This window comes from Dermacentor variabilis, chromosome 3 (genome assembly GCF_050947875.1).
Source record: "Dermacentor variabilis isolate Ectoservices chromosome 3, ASM5094787v1, whole genome shotgun sequence".
Classification (NCBI taxonomy): Eukaryota; Metazoa; Arthropoda; class Arachnida; order Ixodida; family Ixodidae; genus Dermacentor; species Dermacentor variabilis.
Window position 1 is genome coordinate 20,111,520 of NC_134570.1, and position 20,166 is coordinate 20,131,685.

Below are 20,166 nucleotides of genomic sequence, written 5' to 3' on the forward strand. Positions count from 1 at the left end.
TTTGCCTTCACCAACTTACTTTTAAGTTCTCTTCAGCATTTCTTTCAATGAAGATATGTTGAGACAAGGAACATGCCAAGGCAAGATGTGGGAAACAAGCTGGTGACGAGTTTGGGAACATCACAGCTTTGCCATGCCACAGAAAAAGGCAAGAATTTGATTTGTGTAACAGCAGGAAGGTAAGCTGGACTTTGGTATCCTACATTGTGTTCATGTTGAACATTCAGCATGGGTTACAAAGAAAAGGAAACGTTGACAGAAGCACAAACTAAGAACTGAGTTTCTTTGAGAAATAATGTTAAACATAGAAAATTAAAATCAAAGAGCATGCACATGACTGAAAGATTAACTGAAGATGAAAAAGTAGAAGACAGCATAATGACAAAAGAATAATGACAGCATGAAGATGGCTGAGCATCTGAACGTAAACTTTCCGCTCGTTTACTCCCCCCCCCCCACCGTGGCCAGATACTCTCCTCCGAGCATTCACTCTGAATTCATGCATTTAAGCGGAGCTGTGGGGGTACGGCAATGCAAAATGGAGCACCTCAACAAGAGACAGACAACAGACTTTGGTGACGATGCACTCTGCAACCTTGAGCCCAAGTGAAGGAGTAACAAAACACAGTGCCACTACTGATCACAGCATCTTAATCCTTAAGGTACTGCAGACCTCTCGGGTATCACCTTGTGTGTCTCCCAAGAGCTAGTTAGCGTTTAGTGATAAACACACCCTCAACTCTACTGTGCGAGAGAATGTTCCCTTTGCATCAGTGGAGAGATTCTGGCTGCCAACCATGAAAAAGAGTGAATAGAGCCAAAGAAAGCTATTCACAGGTGCCTCAGCAGGACTCGTTGCAAATTTCGGTTATACAGTGGAAGTTGTAAGCTGCTGCCTAGGGAGCGTATTACCGAAACAATTTTTCAAATCAGTTCATTATTATAGGAGGTAAGGGGAATTGAATTGTCCGGTTACCATGCTGCGATGAGGTGACCGTCACTGCCATCATAGACACTATCCCCATTTGCCTCGACCAGTGTCCACAGGCAGCATTCCTTCCATGCCTTCTCCCATATCGGAGCCGAGGGACATTACAGTCACTTGAAGAGCCTATGTCCTTCTTTTTCTCTTCTTCTCTTCCTTCATTGCTGGGCACCGCATCACGAATGGCAGCATTGCATGTTCCACATTGGATGATTAACCAAATCTCATGTGCGATGGTTAGTGACATGGCAAGCAGTGCGTTTTGTGTACGGCTGACTCCCTAGCTCGAAATGCAGGTCTCTCAAAAGGAATGGTGTATGGCCTTTTGCTTGAAATTTCGACAGTTCTTGCACCGTGCAGCACTTTCATACTTTACAGATGCGATCACCACCGCACGATCTACGCACAGCGTGTTTGTTTGTAATGCCCAAACCTGGTGAAAGGCCCTTTAAATGTAACGAGCCCCTTTCTTCCTCGTTTTCTTTAAGCTGCAGTGAATTTCAATGTGACCCAATACAAGCCAGCGAAGGTTACTCCAATTGTCGGACATCTAGTGTGGCTTCGGACATTGATTGTCAAGATAAGTGCTGGACAGGGAAATGCCCTCACCAGTCCTCTGGAGTACGAGTTGAGGCCTGGTGCTATGCTGTTGTGCAGAACACCTTGTGGATAGGCTGCTGCGCTGAGATCAGCTGGCATGCCATGGGCACCAGGTCCTCCACCGTGCAGAGGGTATGGGTACGGTGGCCCTGTGAGGGAACGCCAAAGGAGCTACGCGTTGAACCAAGGCCCGAAGCAACATGGATGCAAAGCTACCAAAAAAAAAAAGGCATGTGAACATATCTGCATTGTGACAACCAGCGTGTGACAAGACGAAAGAGATAAGGAGATGCAGATCAGTGCTTGCCCCCATCTACTTGGCTCTTTCGTCCTGCATCATGTGCTGATCATCATAATCCAGAACCAACTCACCCAAACCTACAACCTACTTGCATTAGTTACTTTTCCTAGTTAACTGATGTGTCTTATTGTTGCACAGTAATTATAAGCCATGCGTACAAGAATAAGCATGATTTGTACATGCATGTCTCTTTACTACGTGTAAAACTTGACTTGGCCTTGTCACACAGACATACAAGTAAAAGTACAGACAGCTAGGTGAGTCGATGCGGTAACATAACTATAAAACAGTGCCAGGGATGCAGAAAGCAAAAAGAAACAACAGGGCAGTGAAAAAAAAAATGAAAAACAATGCATAATTTCTTATATGCCATTTATAATGTCTGCCAGGTGGCTTTTTTGAAAGGTTTATACTCCATATTTTTTTAATAAACTGCAGTTGAGAGTCATCGCACCCTCCTGTAGTTTCCTTTTGCTCTCTGGTTCCCTGGCGCTGTTTTATAATTGTGATACAAGTAAAAGGCCTGAGCTGGCCAGACAGTGTGGCTGCTATATGAATGTCTCATTAAACGTTACCAATGCCAGCCATTTAGCCTTTGACAAAAACGAGCTGAAAATGGCCTGTCCTAGCTTGGCACGCTATTCCCTGGCCTCTCCATGGCTGCACCGTCATGCAGGAGACAGCATTTACATTTCTATGCTCAATCATGCCCCTGTGAAGTGCAAAGAGTTTACACACAGTCTATACCTGGCAGAGGTAGGAAGCATGTACCTCAAGATAAGTAATGGCCGGTTGCCTCTACACAGGCGCAACATGTCCTACTATAAAGTGCTGCCTGCACTATTTAAGTGCTAGGCATTTCAATTAGCATGGCAAGTTTCAGCACAATTTGCACACCAATACGAGCAGTGGCCCTATGTTTAATTACAAGTGCCTTGTTCAGCGGACCATTACCTTTTTGATGGAAAGGTTCCAAAGGGCCCTGCACAACAGCTAGGACAGTTTAAAAAGAAAGGACACTATATACTACAGTCACCGGCATTTTTATTTGAACTTAAATATTTATTGAAGATTGTGCACTTACTGTTCCCATGTTATCACCCAAATTTCTCATCAAAATTGCATTTTTTGGTCAGCATCATCCAACAAAGCAGTTGGCTTCTTTCTTGCCTGCTTTGTAAAATAACAGGCATACAATCATAGCAAGTGTTTCAGTGAATAGTGCGAACAGAAACATGCAATATTGCTGAAAAATTCAAGTAAGAACAAAGTGGTACTAAACCAAGTGACGGTAACTAAAGTTGTTCGATAATGGTTATGCAGGCCACTGTATAATAACACAGGGCCATGGCTCTGCAGTCCCCAGATGTGTCCTAGTGGGCTTGTACTGCAGTAAAAGCTCGTTAATTCAAATTCCGCAGGGTTGCTATGAAAATTCGAATTATACAAAATCTCAAACTAATAAAAGTGAGAGAAAAGATGACCAACCCTTCCCCTACTGGAATATGGGGGTAAGCAAAGTTTGTCCTGGGTGCAACTGACCTTTGTCATGGTTGAGCAACCCACAGGTAACGGTGCCGGATTGCTTTGGCCTCCTGCTCCCTCAGCTCGGTATCTTCTTATTGCTATCAGATTGCCTAGGCTCAGGCGGCTCTAACGGCTGGATCGGCGCACCGACGGCGAGCCCTTTCATGAGCAAGTTCTCGTCGCCGATCGGCAAATGCTGCCCATTCCTCGGGGGAGCACACAACGCGTGGCCGTCCCAACCATTTTCAGAGACTGAACTGAACAAAAACGAAGCTGGCGCAGTGTGTGCCCTTTCCTGCCCTTGCCCTCCCCTGTTGAAGCGAAACAGCCCTGATTGGTAGCACATGTGGCGCGAGCACGTGCCTATGCAGCTGGAATCCTTGCTAATGACTCACGCTCCGGCACCGGCGCAGCTGTCAGCTCATCAAACCGCCCTTTCCCGCAGATGCTCTGGTCTGGGAGCAACTCGGTTTTTGCGTGAGCACGACAATGCCGCTTGCGAGTCAGTACAAGCTTTGCTTGAAAAATCACGCAGTTAAGTCACCTATATAGTTCGACGTCATGTGTGCGCACATGCTGGCTCAGCCAACAAAACCGGACGGGGCCAACACAGTCCGACGTGCCCGACGTCGAGATGGTTCTTGCTCCATCCTCACATTCGTCACGCCAACTGCGCCGACCCACAATGCATGGAGCGTAGAAAAAAATTCACAGCTCCGTTGGAAAGGCGTAGCACTGATTGTGATAGCAAATTAGTAGATAGCTGTACGAAGTAACAATGGCAGTTTTATCGGCTGTATAAACTAGTAAACATTCCCTCACTAACTAAATTAACAATGATAGAATGCGTAAGCGTGACTCAATGAGCACGTAGAGAGAAACACATACACGGAGACAGTGCTGTCTTTGTGTGTCTGCTTTCTACGTCCTTATTCAGTGCCGCTTAGACATTCTATCGTGGATTCAAACCAACTAGCTCGTCAACATTTTTAAACTCAATTAACCAGCACGGTGTCATGCGCACAGGTAAACATGAACACACATCGCTCGATGACAGTGGAAACTGTCTGTGAAAACGCTGGAATTGGGAATTGCGATAGCATGCTGGGCAAGCCAATTGACCTCAGTGATTCTGTCGCTTCAACGCGTACGAAGCGCCGAAAGCACAGCGCATACGGATCTAGCAGCACTATGTGCATTACACAAACGTAGCAGATCACTTTGAAAATGAGGCCCGTGCGGGTGCGCACTTTAGCCACGTAGCAGACTGCTTTCAAGATACGAGCACCGGCAACGTGTTTATTCGGCGTGCGCCAAAGGCGTTAGCAATGGCGTCCGCGATTCGGGTGGCCAACGCTGTAGTAGACAGTGCAGCTGTCTCCACTCTGTACGGAGCGGTGGGCGAGGACAACATCAAGGCACCGTAGCAGCCACTGGAGAAGAATGCCCCTTCTCCCTCGCCTCACCCCGCCCTGCATCGCACACCACAGGAGAGGGCACGCATCCGGGCCGTGTTCCTCGATCGCGCTGCACACAAGACTGAACCGCATTTGCTGGCTCACCCTCACACACTTTCACTCATACGGAACCTCACGGCGACGTCGACGGCTGCTTTGACTACGGTAGAGGTTCAAAGTGGCGCGTGGGTTGGGGATCGTTCTGTGCATGCTCTGAAGAGAGCAGCCGACGGCGAATGCCAAAATCTGGGAAGGCTGGGACGGCATTTCGGTTGGCGCAGCGCAAGCGGCGTAGCGTGACTGGCCACAAGCAACGCACGCCGAAAACGTCGGACTGTAAACACGCCTTCGCTGCCACCGCTCGCCGCAGGAGCAAGAGCTGCGGTCTAAAATGCACTCTCAAAACGCATCACAACCTGCTGTGACGTTGACTTCCGTTATACTTTCGTATCTGCACCAGCCGCACGCTGCTGAGTTCCACTATATGCATAGGTAGCGTCCGAACACTTATCCCAGCGATGCTTTCGTTCGAGTAATGGCCATGAATTTGAAATGCTATGTGTTGTTTTGGCACTGCAAGCACCGATAAACGTCACGGCCAACATCTTTTAGACATTACCTGGTGCCACTTAGCATAGCCTCCAAAAGATGCAACATGAAAAAAGAAGGAAAAAGAAAGGTCAGTGCCCTTCCACTCTGTGAAGAAGGATGAACAGCGAAGCTATTTATGTGGGCCCCTTAATGGCGAACGCACCTCCGCCGCTGGTCGGCCCGGCATTGCACTTTCTTCAGAGACAGCACACTTATGAGAAGTGCTTAATGCCTGCTTCACCTAGGCCGTGAGTCGACCCGGTATGGCATTATCATCGAGATCGGCCCATGTTTGGAGAGTGCTTCATGTCTGCTTCACCTCCGCAGCTGGTCAGCCCGGCACTGCACTATCTTTGGTATCGGCCCACGTATGGGGAGTTTTGTGTCTACACACAGACACGATCCTGGAGGAACTAGCCCTTAACAACTTTGCTGTAAAATTTGTTACATATTTGTGTTTCTTAATTGATTAAATAATTAGTTAATGATGATGACAAACGTGGGAGCACAAGCACGTTCGCGCTGAGGGGCGCCAACGAGCCAGCTGTGGGAAGATGACGATGACGATTCTGGAGCCACTCCTGATGATGATAGTTTTGTGTTTACACACGGACATGATCCTGGGGAAAGTAGCCCTTAAAGGGCCCCTCACTAGGTCTGGCCATATTGAGCTGACAAGTGCAGAGCATACATTGTGTGATAATGATTGTGTCTGCAAAGTATTACATCGCTATGCATCGCGGAAGGATCTGTAATTTCAAACCGAGCGCCGTTTTCTCTTCTCCTCGCAGCCGCCACGCACCAAGCTGGAGGATGACGTACACATGCTAGTGCGCCTGCGTATACATGTTTTCACTGCGATGTCGCTCATGGTGACATGTGACTTCGAGAATTATTCAAGGCAACATCTGTTATTTGTGTAATATGTTGCTTGAATAGATGAATTAAAGCTAAGAGAAATAATAAAACACACAAACCGAATGTCTGCATGTTCTTGTTTTACTTCGCACCGCAGCAAGAGAGGTGTACTTCCGTTTTGTCTGCTTGTTCCCATGTTTGTGCAGTCACATGCGCAGGTATCGAAACTTTGCCATTTTCTGCCATGTTCCAGTGCGGGATCACGCTCTGTCGCCCGCTTGTGTCTGCCTCAGTATTCCTGTAGCACTGACTTATACCGCTAGCCAGGTGTTGACGTGCACAGTGTGCAAAACTGTGCACTGCACGAAACGAGACAATCGCAACCACTTGTGCGCGTCGCTGTCAGCGGAAGTGCGCTGCAACATGGAAAAAAAAGGAAGAGAAGAAGAACGAAAAAGCGAGTAGAAAACTAAAATTAAGGTAGTGTCCAAGACGTATGCGTTGTGCGATCCTCAAGGTCCGGTATGGGAGAACGCCGGGAAGGAATTTCGCTTGTGGAGGCTAGACCGGGTGAGTGAAGAAAGTGTCCCGCTTGGCAGTGGAGCTCGCCTCACAAAATCATGGGTTCGCGGCACTGAAATATTTCTATCTCGGCTATAAATGAGCCGATTTGAAAAATGTTTGCAGGAGAACGCTCCCTAGAGGACACGTAAGAACTTGCAACAAATAAACAAAATTTGGTACGGGGCCTAGTGAGGGGCCCTTTAACAGCCTCGCTGCAAAAGAAAAGAAAGAAACCCACGCAGCGCCGTGTCTTTATCTTGAAGGCCTTGAGAAAGGGAGAGAACCGACCTGCAACAGAGACATTGGCCATGCCTGGCCAGGCGCAAACGTGTCTCTCTCCAGTCAGGCCTAATCAAAGGGCCGCAGATGGAAACAGAAAAGCTGCAGGGCGACACCAGCGTCGCCAACGTGCTCCTGCGCATTAGCACTCTCCCCATCCACAATGGCGCGGAGTTCGAATTATCGGTGGCGGTGCGGATCTCAGTGTGAACTAGCGGGATGCCTCACATATCGCTTTCAATAAATTGTTGGATGGACCGCGACGGCTACTTCTGAGTTATCCAAAGTATTGAATTAACGGGTTGTGAATTAACGAGCTTTTACTGTATTTGAGAACCACTGGTACAGGGGTGATCCATACCGAGGGCAGCAGCCTTGGCACCTTTGTGGGAGGAAGATGGTGCAGCTCCAGTGGGTGTGGCTGCCTTGGGAGTCGGTGTACCCCCGCCCTTGTCTCCGGCCCCTTCCTTGTGCTTGGAGGAGGATGGCGTGCTTGAGTTTGAGGAGACGCTTGAGTGGGGAGACCCGTGGGGCTCCTTCTTGAGGCCCTTGTCAGTGCCATTCTCTCGTGGTGACAGGGCCCCGTTAGGTGCACCCACAGAGTCCTGCCACATCATCCAACATGACATTTATCAGAATTTGCCTAGGAACTTAGGCTCATATTTAATGAAAGCACAGCATGAGAAATCAATGCATCTCACATGTTCCAAAGGGTGCAATGATATTGTGGTATCCAAATTATTTTGAGAGTATTGTCATGACATATTCAACTGCTCATTTTTTTCATTAGATGAAGGTCCAAACACTAGTGTCAGGAAGAAATACTAGCAAGCAACAGAATGCCCTAAATAATTTACTATAACACTTGTTTCTATGAACCACTTTCAGTTTCGGTATGCAGCAGATGGATGCATCATGACATCATAATACATTGGCTCGGTTCATTTCTGTGATCATTGCAACTACCAAATGAAAGTACAGTCAGAACACATGTGTGTAGCGTTCTTGTTTACTTTTTCTTATGGACAGCATCATCATACTTAGGCTTGTTGACACACAATATAAGTAAATTTTGCTTTGTGTCATGATGTCACAATGATGTTGGTGATTCAAAGTACGCCATTTTCATATTTTAACCCAACCTTTAAATTTGCTAAGCGTGCTAAGCATGCAGTAGAGTTTACACAAATTAGACAGTATGTGTCAGTACTCGTTCAGGTTCAGTGCAAAATCGCGAATCATGCTCTTTCTTGTCTGATGGTTTCTCTACATATGCTCATCGACAAGTAACGCTTTGCTACAAAAACATCAAAAAGTCTCGTGTCATTGAGCATTTTTATACAAGCAGACATACAGAGTCGCTGTGTGAATATGAACTCTACATGGCTGAAATGGTTATGTACAGTTGGTGTCTAAAGCTGACGAGACATGGTTTCCACAAAAATGATTAATTTCTGCTCTGTTAAAGCATGCTACTTGTACCTGGACGTATCATTGCACAGGTCACACGAACTACTACTGCGGACTGCGACTCTGAATTCGAGGCTGTGCCCAGGCACTGTGAAAATTCAGCTCTATCACAAATATTTGTGTCCTACAAACTACTGACAATGACTGCACATGGCCTGCTTTGCCATGTACGTTTGTGGCAATATCAGGCAAAAAGGTCAATTTTGCTGCAGTGTGCAGAGATGGTGTTACAGCGAGAGTGTCGCCATTCCATTTTGGCACTTTTCGGTCTGGCGACGCCGGAGACAGCTGTGAACTTCCGAGTTAACCTGAACAAGCCAGCTATATGCACCCAAACATGGAATAATAAACTGCAAGCATAGCAGAATACCACTTCTGTGAAAATTTTTGAGCGCTAATGAGCGAGTGATTTGGCCAAAAGAGTCATGTATACCTGGTACTCTAATTCATATATGCAACATTCTGTACATAGAATGTGAGCGTGAGTCCATTTCTGTATGTATCAGGACCAGGTTTCAAGACTGACAGTGCTTATCTAAACAGCACAATGAGGGCAGCCATGGAGGAAGCCTACCTCATTGGCGACGTCAACCACCAGCTCTTGGTCACTCTTCTCCCCATCGCTGTCCTGCAAGCAGACAAGCACAGCAATTAATTTCTCAAGTGAAACGTGTATCTTGTAGACATTACTCGTGTTTTTTGTGGTACAGTCACCGACTAATAAATCGGACACCGGTAATTCGGACGCGCTCGGTAATACGGACAGCTTTGCGGCATCGCCAATGGCTCCATAGACTTAATGCGTAAAGACGATCAATATTTCGGACAGCTGCCAGCTCTACATTCGATTATCTAGACTCTGTTCGTGGCTGTAGCACATGCCGACTCTGCTGCCATTATCTCCTCTGGCAACATCGACGAAACATCCAGTATAGGCTCAGAAATATGAGACATCAAGCATGGCCTCAGAGATTGCATGCTAGATGGCAATTCCCGAAGCTTTGCGTTTGTCGCAGTACTGCTCCTCAGAGATTTAACTGCAAATGCCTATCTTGGAGGCTTTGTCTGAATAGTGAAGTTGCATCCATTCCGACACCACTGGGCATGGCTCACTCTTGCTTGTTGAATTTTTTTTCCGGACAGCGTGCCATAATTCTGTGCTGGTTTGTTTAGTATGTGTTCCCTGCTGGCTCCAAGAAGTCTTTCTTAAATGAAGTTATCGACAGTCCACGTCAAATATCTGAATGAGCCCAACTCCGCAACTGGAAAGGCTGAACTGCTGCCTACCACAACGAGCTCGAATGCATGCATCATTGATGACCTGCCAAGGCTGTAGCGTGCCTATTCTTGCCGCAGTTATATTTTAAGACTTTGCAGACGTCGACAGTCAATGACATTGTTGTCATGTGCCGAACTGAATGATGACGAAACAAATGAGCGAGTTCTTCCACCGTCAAACAACGACTCTAACTCGGATGACGATGATGCGCCGTGTGCTCCGGAGCCTTCACATGCGGATCTGACTCGAGCCTTTGTATTCCTTGCATCGGCATACAGAGTCAACACAAAACAGGCAGAAATACAGGTGAACTTGGTTGCACGTACGTGCAAGTACATGCAGCAATGCATCAACCACTACTTCCTTGCACAGGAGCATTAAAACGTAAATAAATTCTTCTTTTTATGCATTCGTTCTTTTTTTTCTGACATTCAATAGTTCGGACTTATTTACGTTTCCCGTGGAGTCCGAATTATCAGTCATCGACTGTATAATGCTCTACCGAAGACAAACTTTCCAGTGGTCATTGAAATTATACTTGTAATGAAAGCTTACTATGGCATTGCTGTCTTCAAATAGCTTCACGAAACAAAAAAGCAGTACTTCAGCTACGTTAGCAGAATAATTCTGTGGATACTGAATACAGAAGATAGCAATGTTCAATGAAATGAAAGAAGTTCCAGAAAGTATGTGTCTTCCCAAGCTTACTGCTGGGAACTCTGCAGGGGAATTTACTTTTACAAGCACCACTAATTATCCCTGATCAAATACCTTGCTTCTCTGGAGGAAAGAGGCATGTGGTGCAGGTGTTTTGAAAATGTTAACCACAGTCTCAAGTGAGCTATGTGTGGCAACCTCTACATCACAACCACAAACACTGCTGCTGTGCATGGTCCAATGTTCTACATTGGTTTATGCTATCTTCATTTAACTTCAGTCAGAGGCATACATCTAAACCACAGCTTCCACGTACAAAACACACATCATGACTGATCAACAGTAGTTGAACAAACATGGTCACAGGAACGAATGTTTCGACAAGGGGACTCCGTGTCCTTCAGGCAACAACTGCCCTGACTGGTTGAAACACTGGCTCCAATGACATTGCTTTCAAAGAAAGAAAAACTCAATTCTGTTTCCTTTGGCCATCTGGGCCTGCCACTAGCACCACATGTCTGCGAAAGTGTGCTTACTTTGTCCTCTTTCTTGCGCTTCTTGAGGTCATGGTCGATATCCGGAGAACGGCCACGGAACTTCTCTCTCTCACCAGGTGAAATGGAGTTTCTCTAAGCGTTTAAAAGAATGAACAAAAGGAGCATGTATAACTGAACTCGCTCGCCTACAATTTCAGCATGTGACAGAAATGCATGGAGTCAGATAAATTTATTCTTGCACCCTTTTTAATAGTGACCCAATCAGAAATCTGTGGGATAACATTTTTGCACTTTCTCCTGCAGTGTCCTAACAGGTTTGATGCCTTTCTCCTTATGACTACAGATTTATGTAACAGACACAAAACTAAACTAAAAGCAAGCACAACAGCATATAAGCAACTCATGACTAGTGTCTAGCCAATGTGCCTACAACTGAAAACAGCAGTAAACACTCTAACATGAATGTTTTGCGAAAGGAAAGAGGCCATTTGAGTAACCGATCATAGCTTGTTCCATGTGGGAAAACTGTGAAGAACTGAATAAGTTAGGACAGGGAGGAGGGGCACAGGATTGCAACTAATTGAAAATATTGCCTAGTCAGCCTCATCGTTGGAATAGCGCAAAGCCACATGCCACATGTCAGTGTGCTACACGGCTGGGGTTAAACAACCTAAAGCTGGAATGAAGCTGCTGCTGTAGTGCTACCTTCTCTCTGAATGCCTTCAAGTACCAACAACACATTAAGACTCTGATGTAATAGTTCTTCAAAAACCCGCAAGGTGGAGAGAACTAATTAATTAATGCAACTGCTACGATTGGGGTGGATGTCTCATTTTCCCTTATAATATTAAGACTCTGGTGACAAAACGCGCAGGTATTGCCATTTGTAGGGGCCCTAATAATATTGCTTGCCATCTGCAGTTCAGCCACCCATTTCACTAAAGACAATGCCTTTTCATAACATGGTGAATCTGCCTTTTCAGAACTTTGATGATTTGGCTGCAGCAAGAGTTGCTTGATTGTGTTGTGATCATGCACCATGATTTCAAGTAGTAACAGGTATTCTACTTTGTTTCAGTTCAGCTTAGTGCAACAGAAATGCTCCAACTGCTGCAAGGCTGTGTGAGAGAAGTATACTGAACTCTGATAACAAGTAAATACCAGAGGTATTGTCAACACTGTGGTACAGCAGCTATTTTGACTAAAACACCAGGGCACCTTCACAAGTTGCGTAAGAGCATTGCTTGGCCAGGAGCTTGCTCCATAAAGGACCACATTCTTAGAAATGCTTAGAAATGAATGTCCCACATGCACTGTTGTGGTTGGTGGCTGCCCTTCAACAGAGTGGAACGCTTCTATAATAGCCTGTAATATAGCTTTGGCATGTGTTCTTATCATTTCTCTCTCTCTTATGAGCTCACAGGTGCTGCTATGGAAAACATCACCCGCAGAGCAGCTTTTTCATGCCTCACTACTGTTTTACTCTGCTTCCATAAGCGAGACCAAGGAATGCTAGTGACAATGGGCTGGTTCTCAATGATGATCACACTAAAAATAAACATTAAGCCGTTTTCGTACATCAAGCATTTCTCTCTTGAATTCTATTCATTCAGTCACCCCAATTATACCGCCCCCACCAACTCAATTCGCGGTGAATGTAGTGTAGCGTTCAGCACACTGCCTATACTAGAGAACCTAGACTTATGTGGGCATGTAAAATATCCAAGAAAGCAGGCCTTCCCTTTTTATTTCAAAATAAAAAGGCATAAACATAAAAGCGGCTTCCCCCTACCATACCGCCACCTCTCAACCTATTATGCTGTCATTGCCTACTACCGAGCGGAGAAGCCGGGTGGGCTCACGTTCAGTCGAGAAACGTGAGCCGGACCATAGGGTTCCCGGCAGCGAGGCAAAGTGTTTTCGGCGTTGCCTCATTCAACCCCCCCTCCCCTCTCCCCCCATTCCTCAACACCAAACAAAACCAAAACCGCGACTCGTTACGTGTGGTTCTCTTCCCCGAGCTGCGGGGGGAGAGAAAAACAGACGTCGTCCTCGCAGCACCGACGGCGGGGAACCTCCTCCGCCCCTTGTCGCGGGGAGACAGCAACCAGAGGAGAGATGAGTCCACGTACTCAGAAGCGCGCGTACCCTCCCCACCGCCGCTTTCAAAACGCCCTCGAGCAAGCCCCGAGACGCAAAGCAATAAAGTGGGCGCCCTGGCGCCCTCGACCCGTTCCCCCGTCCCAGCTCGGCGAACGCCAACCGACACTCGTACTGCACCGCAAATTGCCGCGCGGCGGCATGCAACTTCCCCCCGCCATCTTTCGGCATTTTTTCGCTGAAAGCGCACAATGGACCTGCTGGGAGTGGGGTCGGCTGGGAGGGGAACCGCCTAGCGGGGGATCGCTCGCTCCGGCGGGCGCAGCAATCCGTCAGCAACAAAGGCGCCTGACAATCGACCAGCGGTTCTCCCTTCCTAAGGGGGTGGGGGTCTTTCGAGACGAAAAGACTGCGGGAACAATACGCCGCCGCTGTACGCGCACTTGTAGCGGCGCACCGTGCACGCGTCGCAAACACGCATCGGCCCCTCTCCGCACTGGTACCACGGGAACTGCGACCACGGCTGGGCGGGAAGCCAGTACCCCCGCGCAGACCAGCTAGAAGCCCGCGAGGACTCTTCACCTCCGTAGCAGCGTTTACACGGCCACGCAAAGTCACGGCGAAGTCGGATGTCGCAGCGGTCGTCGCCATGTGTACGCCGTCCACGACGTCGTGCAACGAGATGCCCGCACCTCTGCGAATCCGCGGCTTCTTAAGAGCGACGTCAGCACTCCTTCGCAGAGTTGTAGCGAATAGGGACAGTACAAACGAGAAGAGCTGAGCGGCACGATCCCACGCAATCCCTCAATGCGATGGCAAGTCACATCGCCGCGTGAAAAGCGCTTGCAGGAGTGATACGCTGGTCACAACACCTGCGATAAGTATGCGTTCGAAGCTCTTAATAAGGGACACCTAAGCACGCGCGTACAGAGTCCTGAATATTTGGCTGCGCGTGTTAAAAAAAAAATATTTTGCGCCCTCCGCTGCACTGTTCTTGCTCAAATTTTGCAGAACGATCGCATCCTGGCGTCGACTTCGTTTAGTATAACACCTGGCACGATTAGTCACCTGTTTTTTAAAGACAAAAATAAGAAACTGTTTTCGTCTATGGTGAAAATGACGTCTGAAACGCCGGCCCTGGCACAGACTCGTTTCGCCAGCTGCAGTCATCTGCAGAAGGCAGCGTTTCAGAGAGGGTTGCAGCTTGTCGCCCGCTCCTGGAACAGGCGACTGCCCGCCCTGAAACGCTGCTTTCTGCAGATGACGACAGGTGGCGAAACAAGTTTATGCTTGCGCCGTCGCGGCAGCAACTCGCATCTCCATAAGCGCAGGAAAATTTCCACTTTTTCTTAGAAACCAGGCAATTAACTATGCAGAGTATTATACTACACGAAGTCGAAGCCAAAATGCGATCCTTCTGCAAAATTTGAGCATGAACAGTGCAGCGGTGAGCGTAAGATCTTTTTTTGAACACGCGCAGCCAAGTATTCAGGACCCTGTCTGTATACATGAGGGATATGGTGGTTGGTCGTTTTCGTCGCAACAATTAGGAATGTTTCTTAGCGTGTGCTGGGGGCGTAACCTAATCATGGAAGAAAGGGAACCGAACCATGAAATCATGCGAATAAAAAAAAAAACACTTTCCGCTTGCCTGTGTTGATGTTAAACTCTGTCAATCAATTTCTCAAGCAGCTGTTTAGCTTCTTCGCAGAGTATGGTTTGTCTTTCTCTCATACGAATCAACGCTGCTTGATGCTAGGAACGTTACGAGCGTGGGGGAATGAAACGCGAGCGGCGCATGGCGAGCGTGGAGCTCTGTCGTGAGCACCTCTAGCAGAAGCCACCGAATTTCACGATCGGAGACCCTACAATACTCCATAATATATGCTTCCACGCTCACAATAACGTCAGGTCGGGTCGAATCGGCTGCCGAAATCCGGTCGTCGGGTTCATGTAAACGCTAGCGTGTCGGGCTAAGGCGAGTTCGGTCAGTCCACTTGCAACGGGTGGGTTGACTCCCCAACCCGCTAATGCGATTGGGGAGTCAACCAGCATTAAATGCCTCTAAATGATCTCGACTCGCTCGCGTCGAGATCATGTAAATGAATCTATAAACGAATCTATAGTAAAGCAAACCAGTTTCACTTTGACGCTGTCGTAGCTACGTAAACGCGAATTGTTGACACGAAGCTGCCAAAGGCTGCGGAATGGAGCGTCCACGTCACGAAGACGACGTCTGCGAAAACACTTCACAAGCACTAGTAAAATTACTTCCAGAACCATACAACTCTTTCCTCCGTGTAATCCATATATAAACCATGCGATGCAATGCCCCTACCATACATTCAATACGACACCCGTGTACCCGCTACTACAAAAGCGCTGTCAACATGGTTCCGCGTACATGCGCGGGGGAGGTCATGATGTGTAATGCAAAACTTACATGCCGCTCTTCGCTGCTGTGAACTGCACCAGTCACCAAGGCAGCCAGGGCCAAGCGTGTTTAGCGCCGCGCGAAAGAGGCAGGAAAGGAATGAAAGGGAAAAGAAAGAAGTCAATATAATATAACGCTTTGAAATACTGCGACGCGAGCAAGCGCTCAAAAGGGAAATAATGAAGTATGGAAAGAGCGCGAGTCGCATCGATTCAGCACAGCTGGGATCCAAAAATCGATCAGCCCGGGGGTGACACCACCGCGAATATTGCCATCATATCTAATGATCTTGTTACCATGTCCTTTGGGAGATCAGCGACGTTGTACAATGGTCAGCACTAAATGGGTCAATACATGGACTGAAAGAAAAAAAAAAAGTGGGCTTCCCGCGCCTTGCCTATCGTGCAGACATTTGCTACAAGAAGTCCGACTGCATCTGTAAAATCGTTAAAATCGCTTTGTTACGAAGCTCGACAGCCGTCAACCAAGTTACCCGAGAGCAAATTATGCATAATTTCGAGAAATTGATATGTGGCACGAGAGTAGCTGATACAAGAATTGCTTTCGCCAGCAGAGTACTACTCTTCACATCAATGCAAGGGAGAGATCGTGGGCTAGAACTGGCCGACACTCGTAGCACTCCTTGCGGTAGCCGCTATCGTTACGATATAGATTGGCCACGGCAGGATTGAAGCACGCGCGTTCAGTCCGGCCGTGATTTAGCAAACAGTGGTGTCAACGTGCTCGCGAAAAGCAACTGCGGCCATATACGTTACGGCAAGCCAAGAATTTTTGTATATTTGAAAGGCGGGTAAGTGGGGCGCTACGCTCTTGGCAAACCTGCAAGGTCTGCAGCTCGCGCGCAGCAGCTTTTGTTCAGTGGTTTATGGTACTTTCCTAGCCGCAGTTCTCTACGTGAATGCATTAGATTGCTCATCACCGCGACACCGAAAGGCATAAGAGCAAATAGATGAAATGAGATGTAGAATCGCGCATTGAAAGGTCCTGCGTAACTGCTCGCGGCGCTCGTCACCACAACAGATCTCGAATTTAGCAGCTACAGCCAGGCATCGCACGTGCCATCGCAGAACGGCTGCTCGACTGCTGCAGACAAGCGTGACCGCGTCTCACTACAGAGCTGACGGACACGAAGTGTTCGGCAGCATTATCTCGTGTACTTCGTTTTTCTTGCTAGTTTAGTCCGCGCTGTTTCCTCAGTACTAACATACCGTACCTCTAATACCAAAATGGCCACTGCGCGCTCGTAGTCTGGTTCCAGGTTGCAGTGCACCCCAGCACTAACGAAACACAGTGTAATAATAAAGAACGGGTGGATCATACTTCGCACTGCAAGAACTACAAGAACTCCAGCGGCAGCTCTGGCCATGGGCGGCGCATGTGACCTTTGAGTCCTTGGCCGCCAGGAAGGGCAGCTTGCGAAGCACCTGCTACCTTCAATTTATGCGCACGGCACTCACATAATCTCACCGCCACGTTCACCTACATTCCAGGCTCATTTGACAGCCATCTGGCTAGGCCAGCATGCGGCTAACGTTGACGTGGTGAGCAACGTAGCGGACACTCACCGGAGGCGGACCGCTTGTCGTCCGAGGCGGCAGCGGCGGCTGCGGCTGCCGCAGCCGCGGCGGCTGCGGCCCGGTGGTCCTTGAGGGCAGCGGCCGCGGCGGCCAGGTGCGTGGGCGGCGGCGGTGCGGCCAGCGACGACAGCGCCAGCAGCCCCGCCGCCGTGCTGGGAGGCAGGCCCCCTCCCGGCGGCTGCAGGCCGGCCATGGCCGCGTGGGACAGCATCGGCAGCGGAGGGGCGGGCATCTGCTGTGCCTGCATCTGGTGCTGCAGCAAGACAAGCGAGGGCTCGACTCGGCAAGAAGCAGAAGCTCATCAACCTACCTCAGCAAGAAGTCATTTGCGCACACCCAATACTCGCGAAATGACTGGTCACTCGCCCCAGCTGATCCTATTGGTGTACCCGACTACGTTTCCTTTCTCCTAGCGCCTATTGTGAATTAATAATAACTGACAGCAAGGTGGTGACCGGCAGTACGAGTAGGCTTTTCCTCGGTAAACGAAATTCATGAATGCATAATTATTGGAGACAATGAAACTCTTATGGGAGAACGTGTCAGAGCGGACAATTTTTTTTTCTCAGTATGCAATGTGTGACTATGGTATATTGTGTAAACGGATGATAGAGTGAAATGTGTATAACATGAAAGTACGGACTGCGTAGTCCCAGATACAGGCATTTGTGCTTTTGTGGCTGCTGGCATTGTGTATTACCCTTATGCGCCGAATAAAAGGATAAGAAGCCCCAACGATACTGGACCGCCGAGGTGTATGCAAGCGCATGAGCGGCTGCCACCGCATTTGCCGCAGCGATATTTAGTCATTTTTGGCGCAAACCTTCCAGACATCGACGAGCGACTGCTCCAGTTGGTAGTTAAGCAAGACACCAGGAGATGTGCAATCTGGATAAGACTTCAACGACGAATGAGACTGACCGGCGATACTGACGTCGGGCTCTAACCACACCGCTTTGGCGCTTCACGGCAACGACCACCGCTGACAACAGTTCTTACACTAGAGAAACCGTACTTGTTTAAAAGCTTATTTTCATAAGCGAAAAATAATCCTCACTGTTTTGCGGTAGCTTTAGCGCCGTCGGCGCCGATGTTATACAGTGGAAGGGCTAATACGTTGGTATAATGATGTGAAGGAAAAATTATGCAGATCCCACGCACTGTAGGAATCGACGTAAGCGAAGCTTTCCATGATGGATGCTTTGGTTGAATATAATTAGTGGTGATGTTGACGGCTAAAGCTTAATTTCTTCAACGTTTAGGCTAACACGAGAGTGGTGAGTTGATGTTAAACGTTACCTTGCGTGCACCATTGCTGTTTGTCTGCGTAGTACACAGAACACACAGGGAGAGGTGTTTGCTTAAGGCGTTGTAGTGCGCCATATTTTATAACTTCTGAGAGGGTTGAGCGTTGTCATTTCCTCACATGGCACATTGCATTGTGGCAGAAGTATTAAACTTCAATTGGATTATGGGGCTGTACGTCCCAAAACCACACTCGGATTATGAGGCAAGCCGTAGTGACGGACTCTAGATTAATTTTGACACCGTGATGTTCTTTAACGTGTCCCAAAATCTAAGTGCGCGCGCGTTTTCCATTTCGCCCCCGTCGAAATGTGGCTGCCGCGATTGGGATCAAATACACGACCTCGAGCAATGCCATAGCCGCAAAGCTAACGCGGCGGCCACAGAGGTGTTGATTTGACGGTCGACCGCTTCCGTAGTGTATTCTGGAGCCTGAGGTGCGCTTTAATTAATGCGGCTCTGCTTCTGCACGCCCTGCGTAAGTTGCCCGCTTGACATATTTGCATGGCGTTTATCCTTCAGAAATAGCAGCAATGAACTGTACCGTATCTTGAATTTAAGCTTATCCTGTTTCCCCGCAACCGCTGTCGTATAGTATTGGGGTTTCCTTGTCTTCTCACGTCACCTCCCCCTCTCTTATATTGGAACTGCCGTTTCCCCCTCTACTTCTCTCTACAGTTCTATCTGCGTCCCATCTGGCTTCGCACGTTAGTAGAAAGGAACGCGCTGCAGTTTCTGCAATACTTCTGAGGGGAGTCACAGATAATTACAGCTGTCAAGCGGCTATGGTGGCGATGGCCAAGGTGCTCCCGAGGGCACTGTGCCCATTCGACGTGGTGGGGTGAAAACGAGTTTCTCCCGTCGCCTTTTCTCTCTTACTCGCGCTGTCATATATATACACGCTCTGAACCACCCCCCGACGCGCTGTCCGCGACAGCAGCCCACAGCAGCAGCAGCAGTGGGAAAGTCGAAAGATGAGGCAAAGAAAGCATCGCTTTAAAAAAAAAAAAAAGAACATCCCACAAGGTAATGTATAAAGTACCTAAAAGCTTAGGCGGACGTCGTTAGCGGTAAACTTCAAGGTCAATATCGCAAAAGTTTGCGGCCTTAAGAAGTACATACCCCGATAATGGCGTTGAGTTCGGTCATCGTGACTTGCTTGGCACGTTCCACAGCTGCCGCCACTTGTTGTTGGTGCTGCGTTGCAGACGAAAGCAAATGGTAAGTCAGCGACAGTGGGACAGTCTGCGAGGTCCGGTAAGCAATCATCGCCCGAAAGCCTGACAAACATCGGTACAAACGTGTTATTCAACTGTCGCAGCGTTACCGATTGCCAGATATAGCATACGAGTGCACAAACAATGGGCAAAACTAAGCAAAGTGCATGCGTCCACTATCGAACGATGCTAATGCGAACACACAATTTGCACAGGGGCAGTTAGGCAACGTACCTCTTGCGACAGGAAAGGCAGGATCTGAGCGATGATGGCGTTCAACCTCTTGGCAATCTCAGTCTGGAAAAAAAGAAAACGTATATATCCGCTAATCTGACTTGTGTAAAGGTCAAACATGAACAGAAGGATTCATGCGCCAGTTCATTTTGAGCTGTTCCCGACATAGTGCAGCAAACGCAGGCAGTTTGCGAGAACCGCCCAAGATGCACG

General features: G+C 48.2%; 1 protein-coding gene across 2 annotated transcripts in view; it reads right to left on the reverse strand.

The window, feature by feature from the left end:
• The window catches only part of LOC142575239 (transducin-like enhancer protein 4), a 60,125-nt gene that overhangs the window by 25,269 nt on the left and 14,690 nt on the right, over positions 1-20,166 (reverse strand). Inside the window, exons 4-11 of one of the 2 annotated variants that reach the window (XM_075684419.1) lie at positions 19,954-20,016; positions 19,625-19,699; positions 17,186-17,450; positions 15,609-15,631; positions 11,105-11,197; positions 9,207-9,260; positions 7,545-7,767; positions 1,595-1,734 (exon numbers count right to left, since the gene is read on the reverse strand). In XM_075684419.1, the coding sequence (XP_075540534.1) occupies positions 1,595-1,734; positions 7,545-7,767; positions 9,207-9,260; positions 11,105-11,197; positions 15,609-15,631; positions 17,186-17,450; positions 19,625-19,699; positions 19,954-20,016 (936 nt within the window). Of the gene's footprint in view, positions 1-1,594; positions 1,735-7,523; positions 7,768-9,206; positions 9,261-11,104; positions 11,198-15,608; positions 15,632-17,185; positions 17,451-19,624; positions 19,700-19,953; positions 20,017-20,166 lie in introns of both variants that reach the window. The other variant, XM_075684418.1, reaches the window with a different exon arrangement.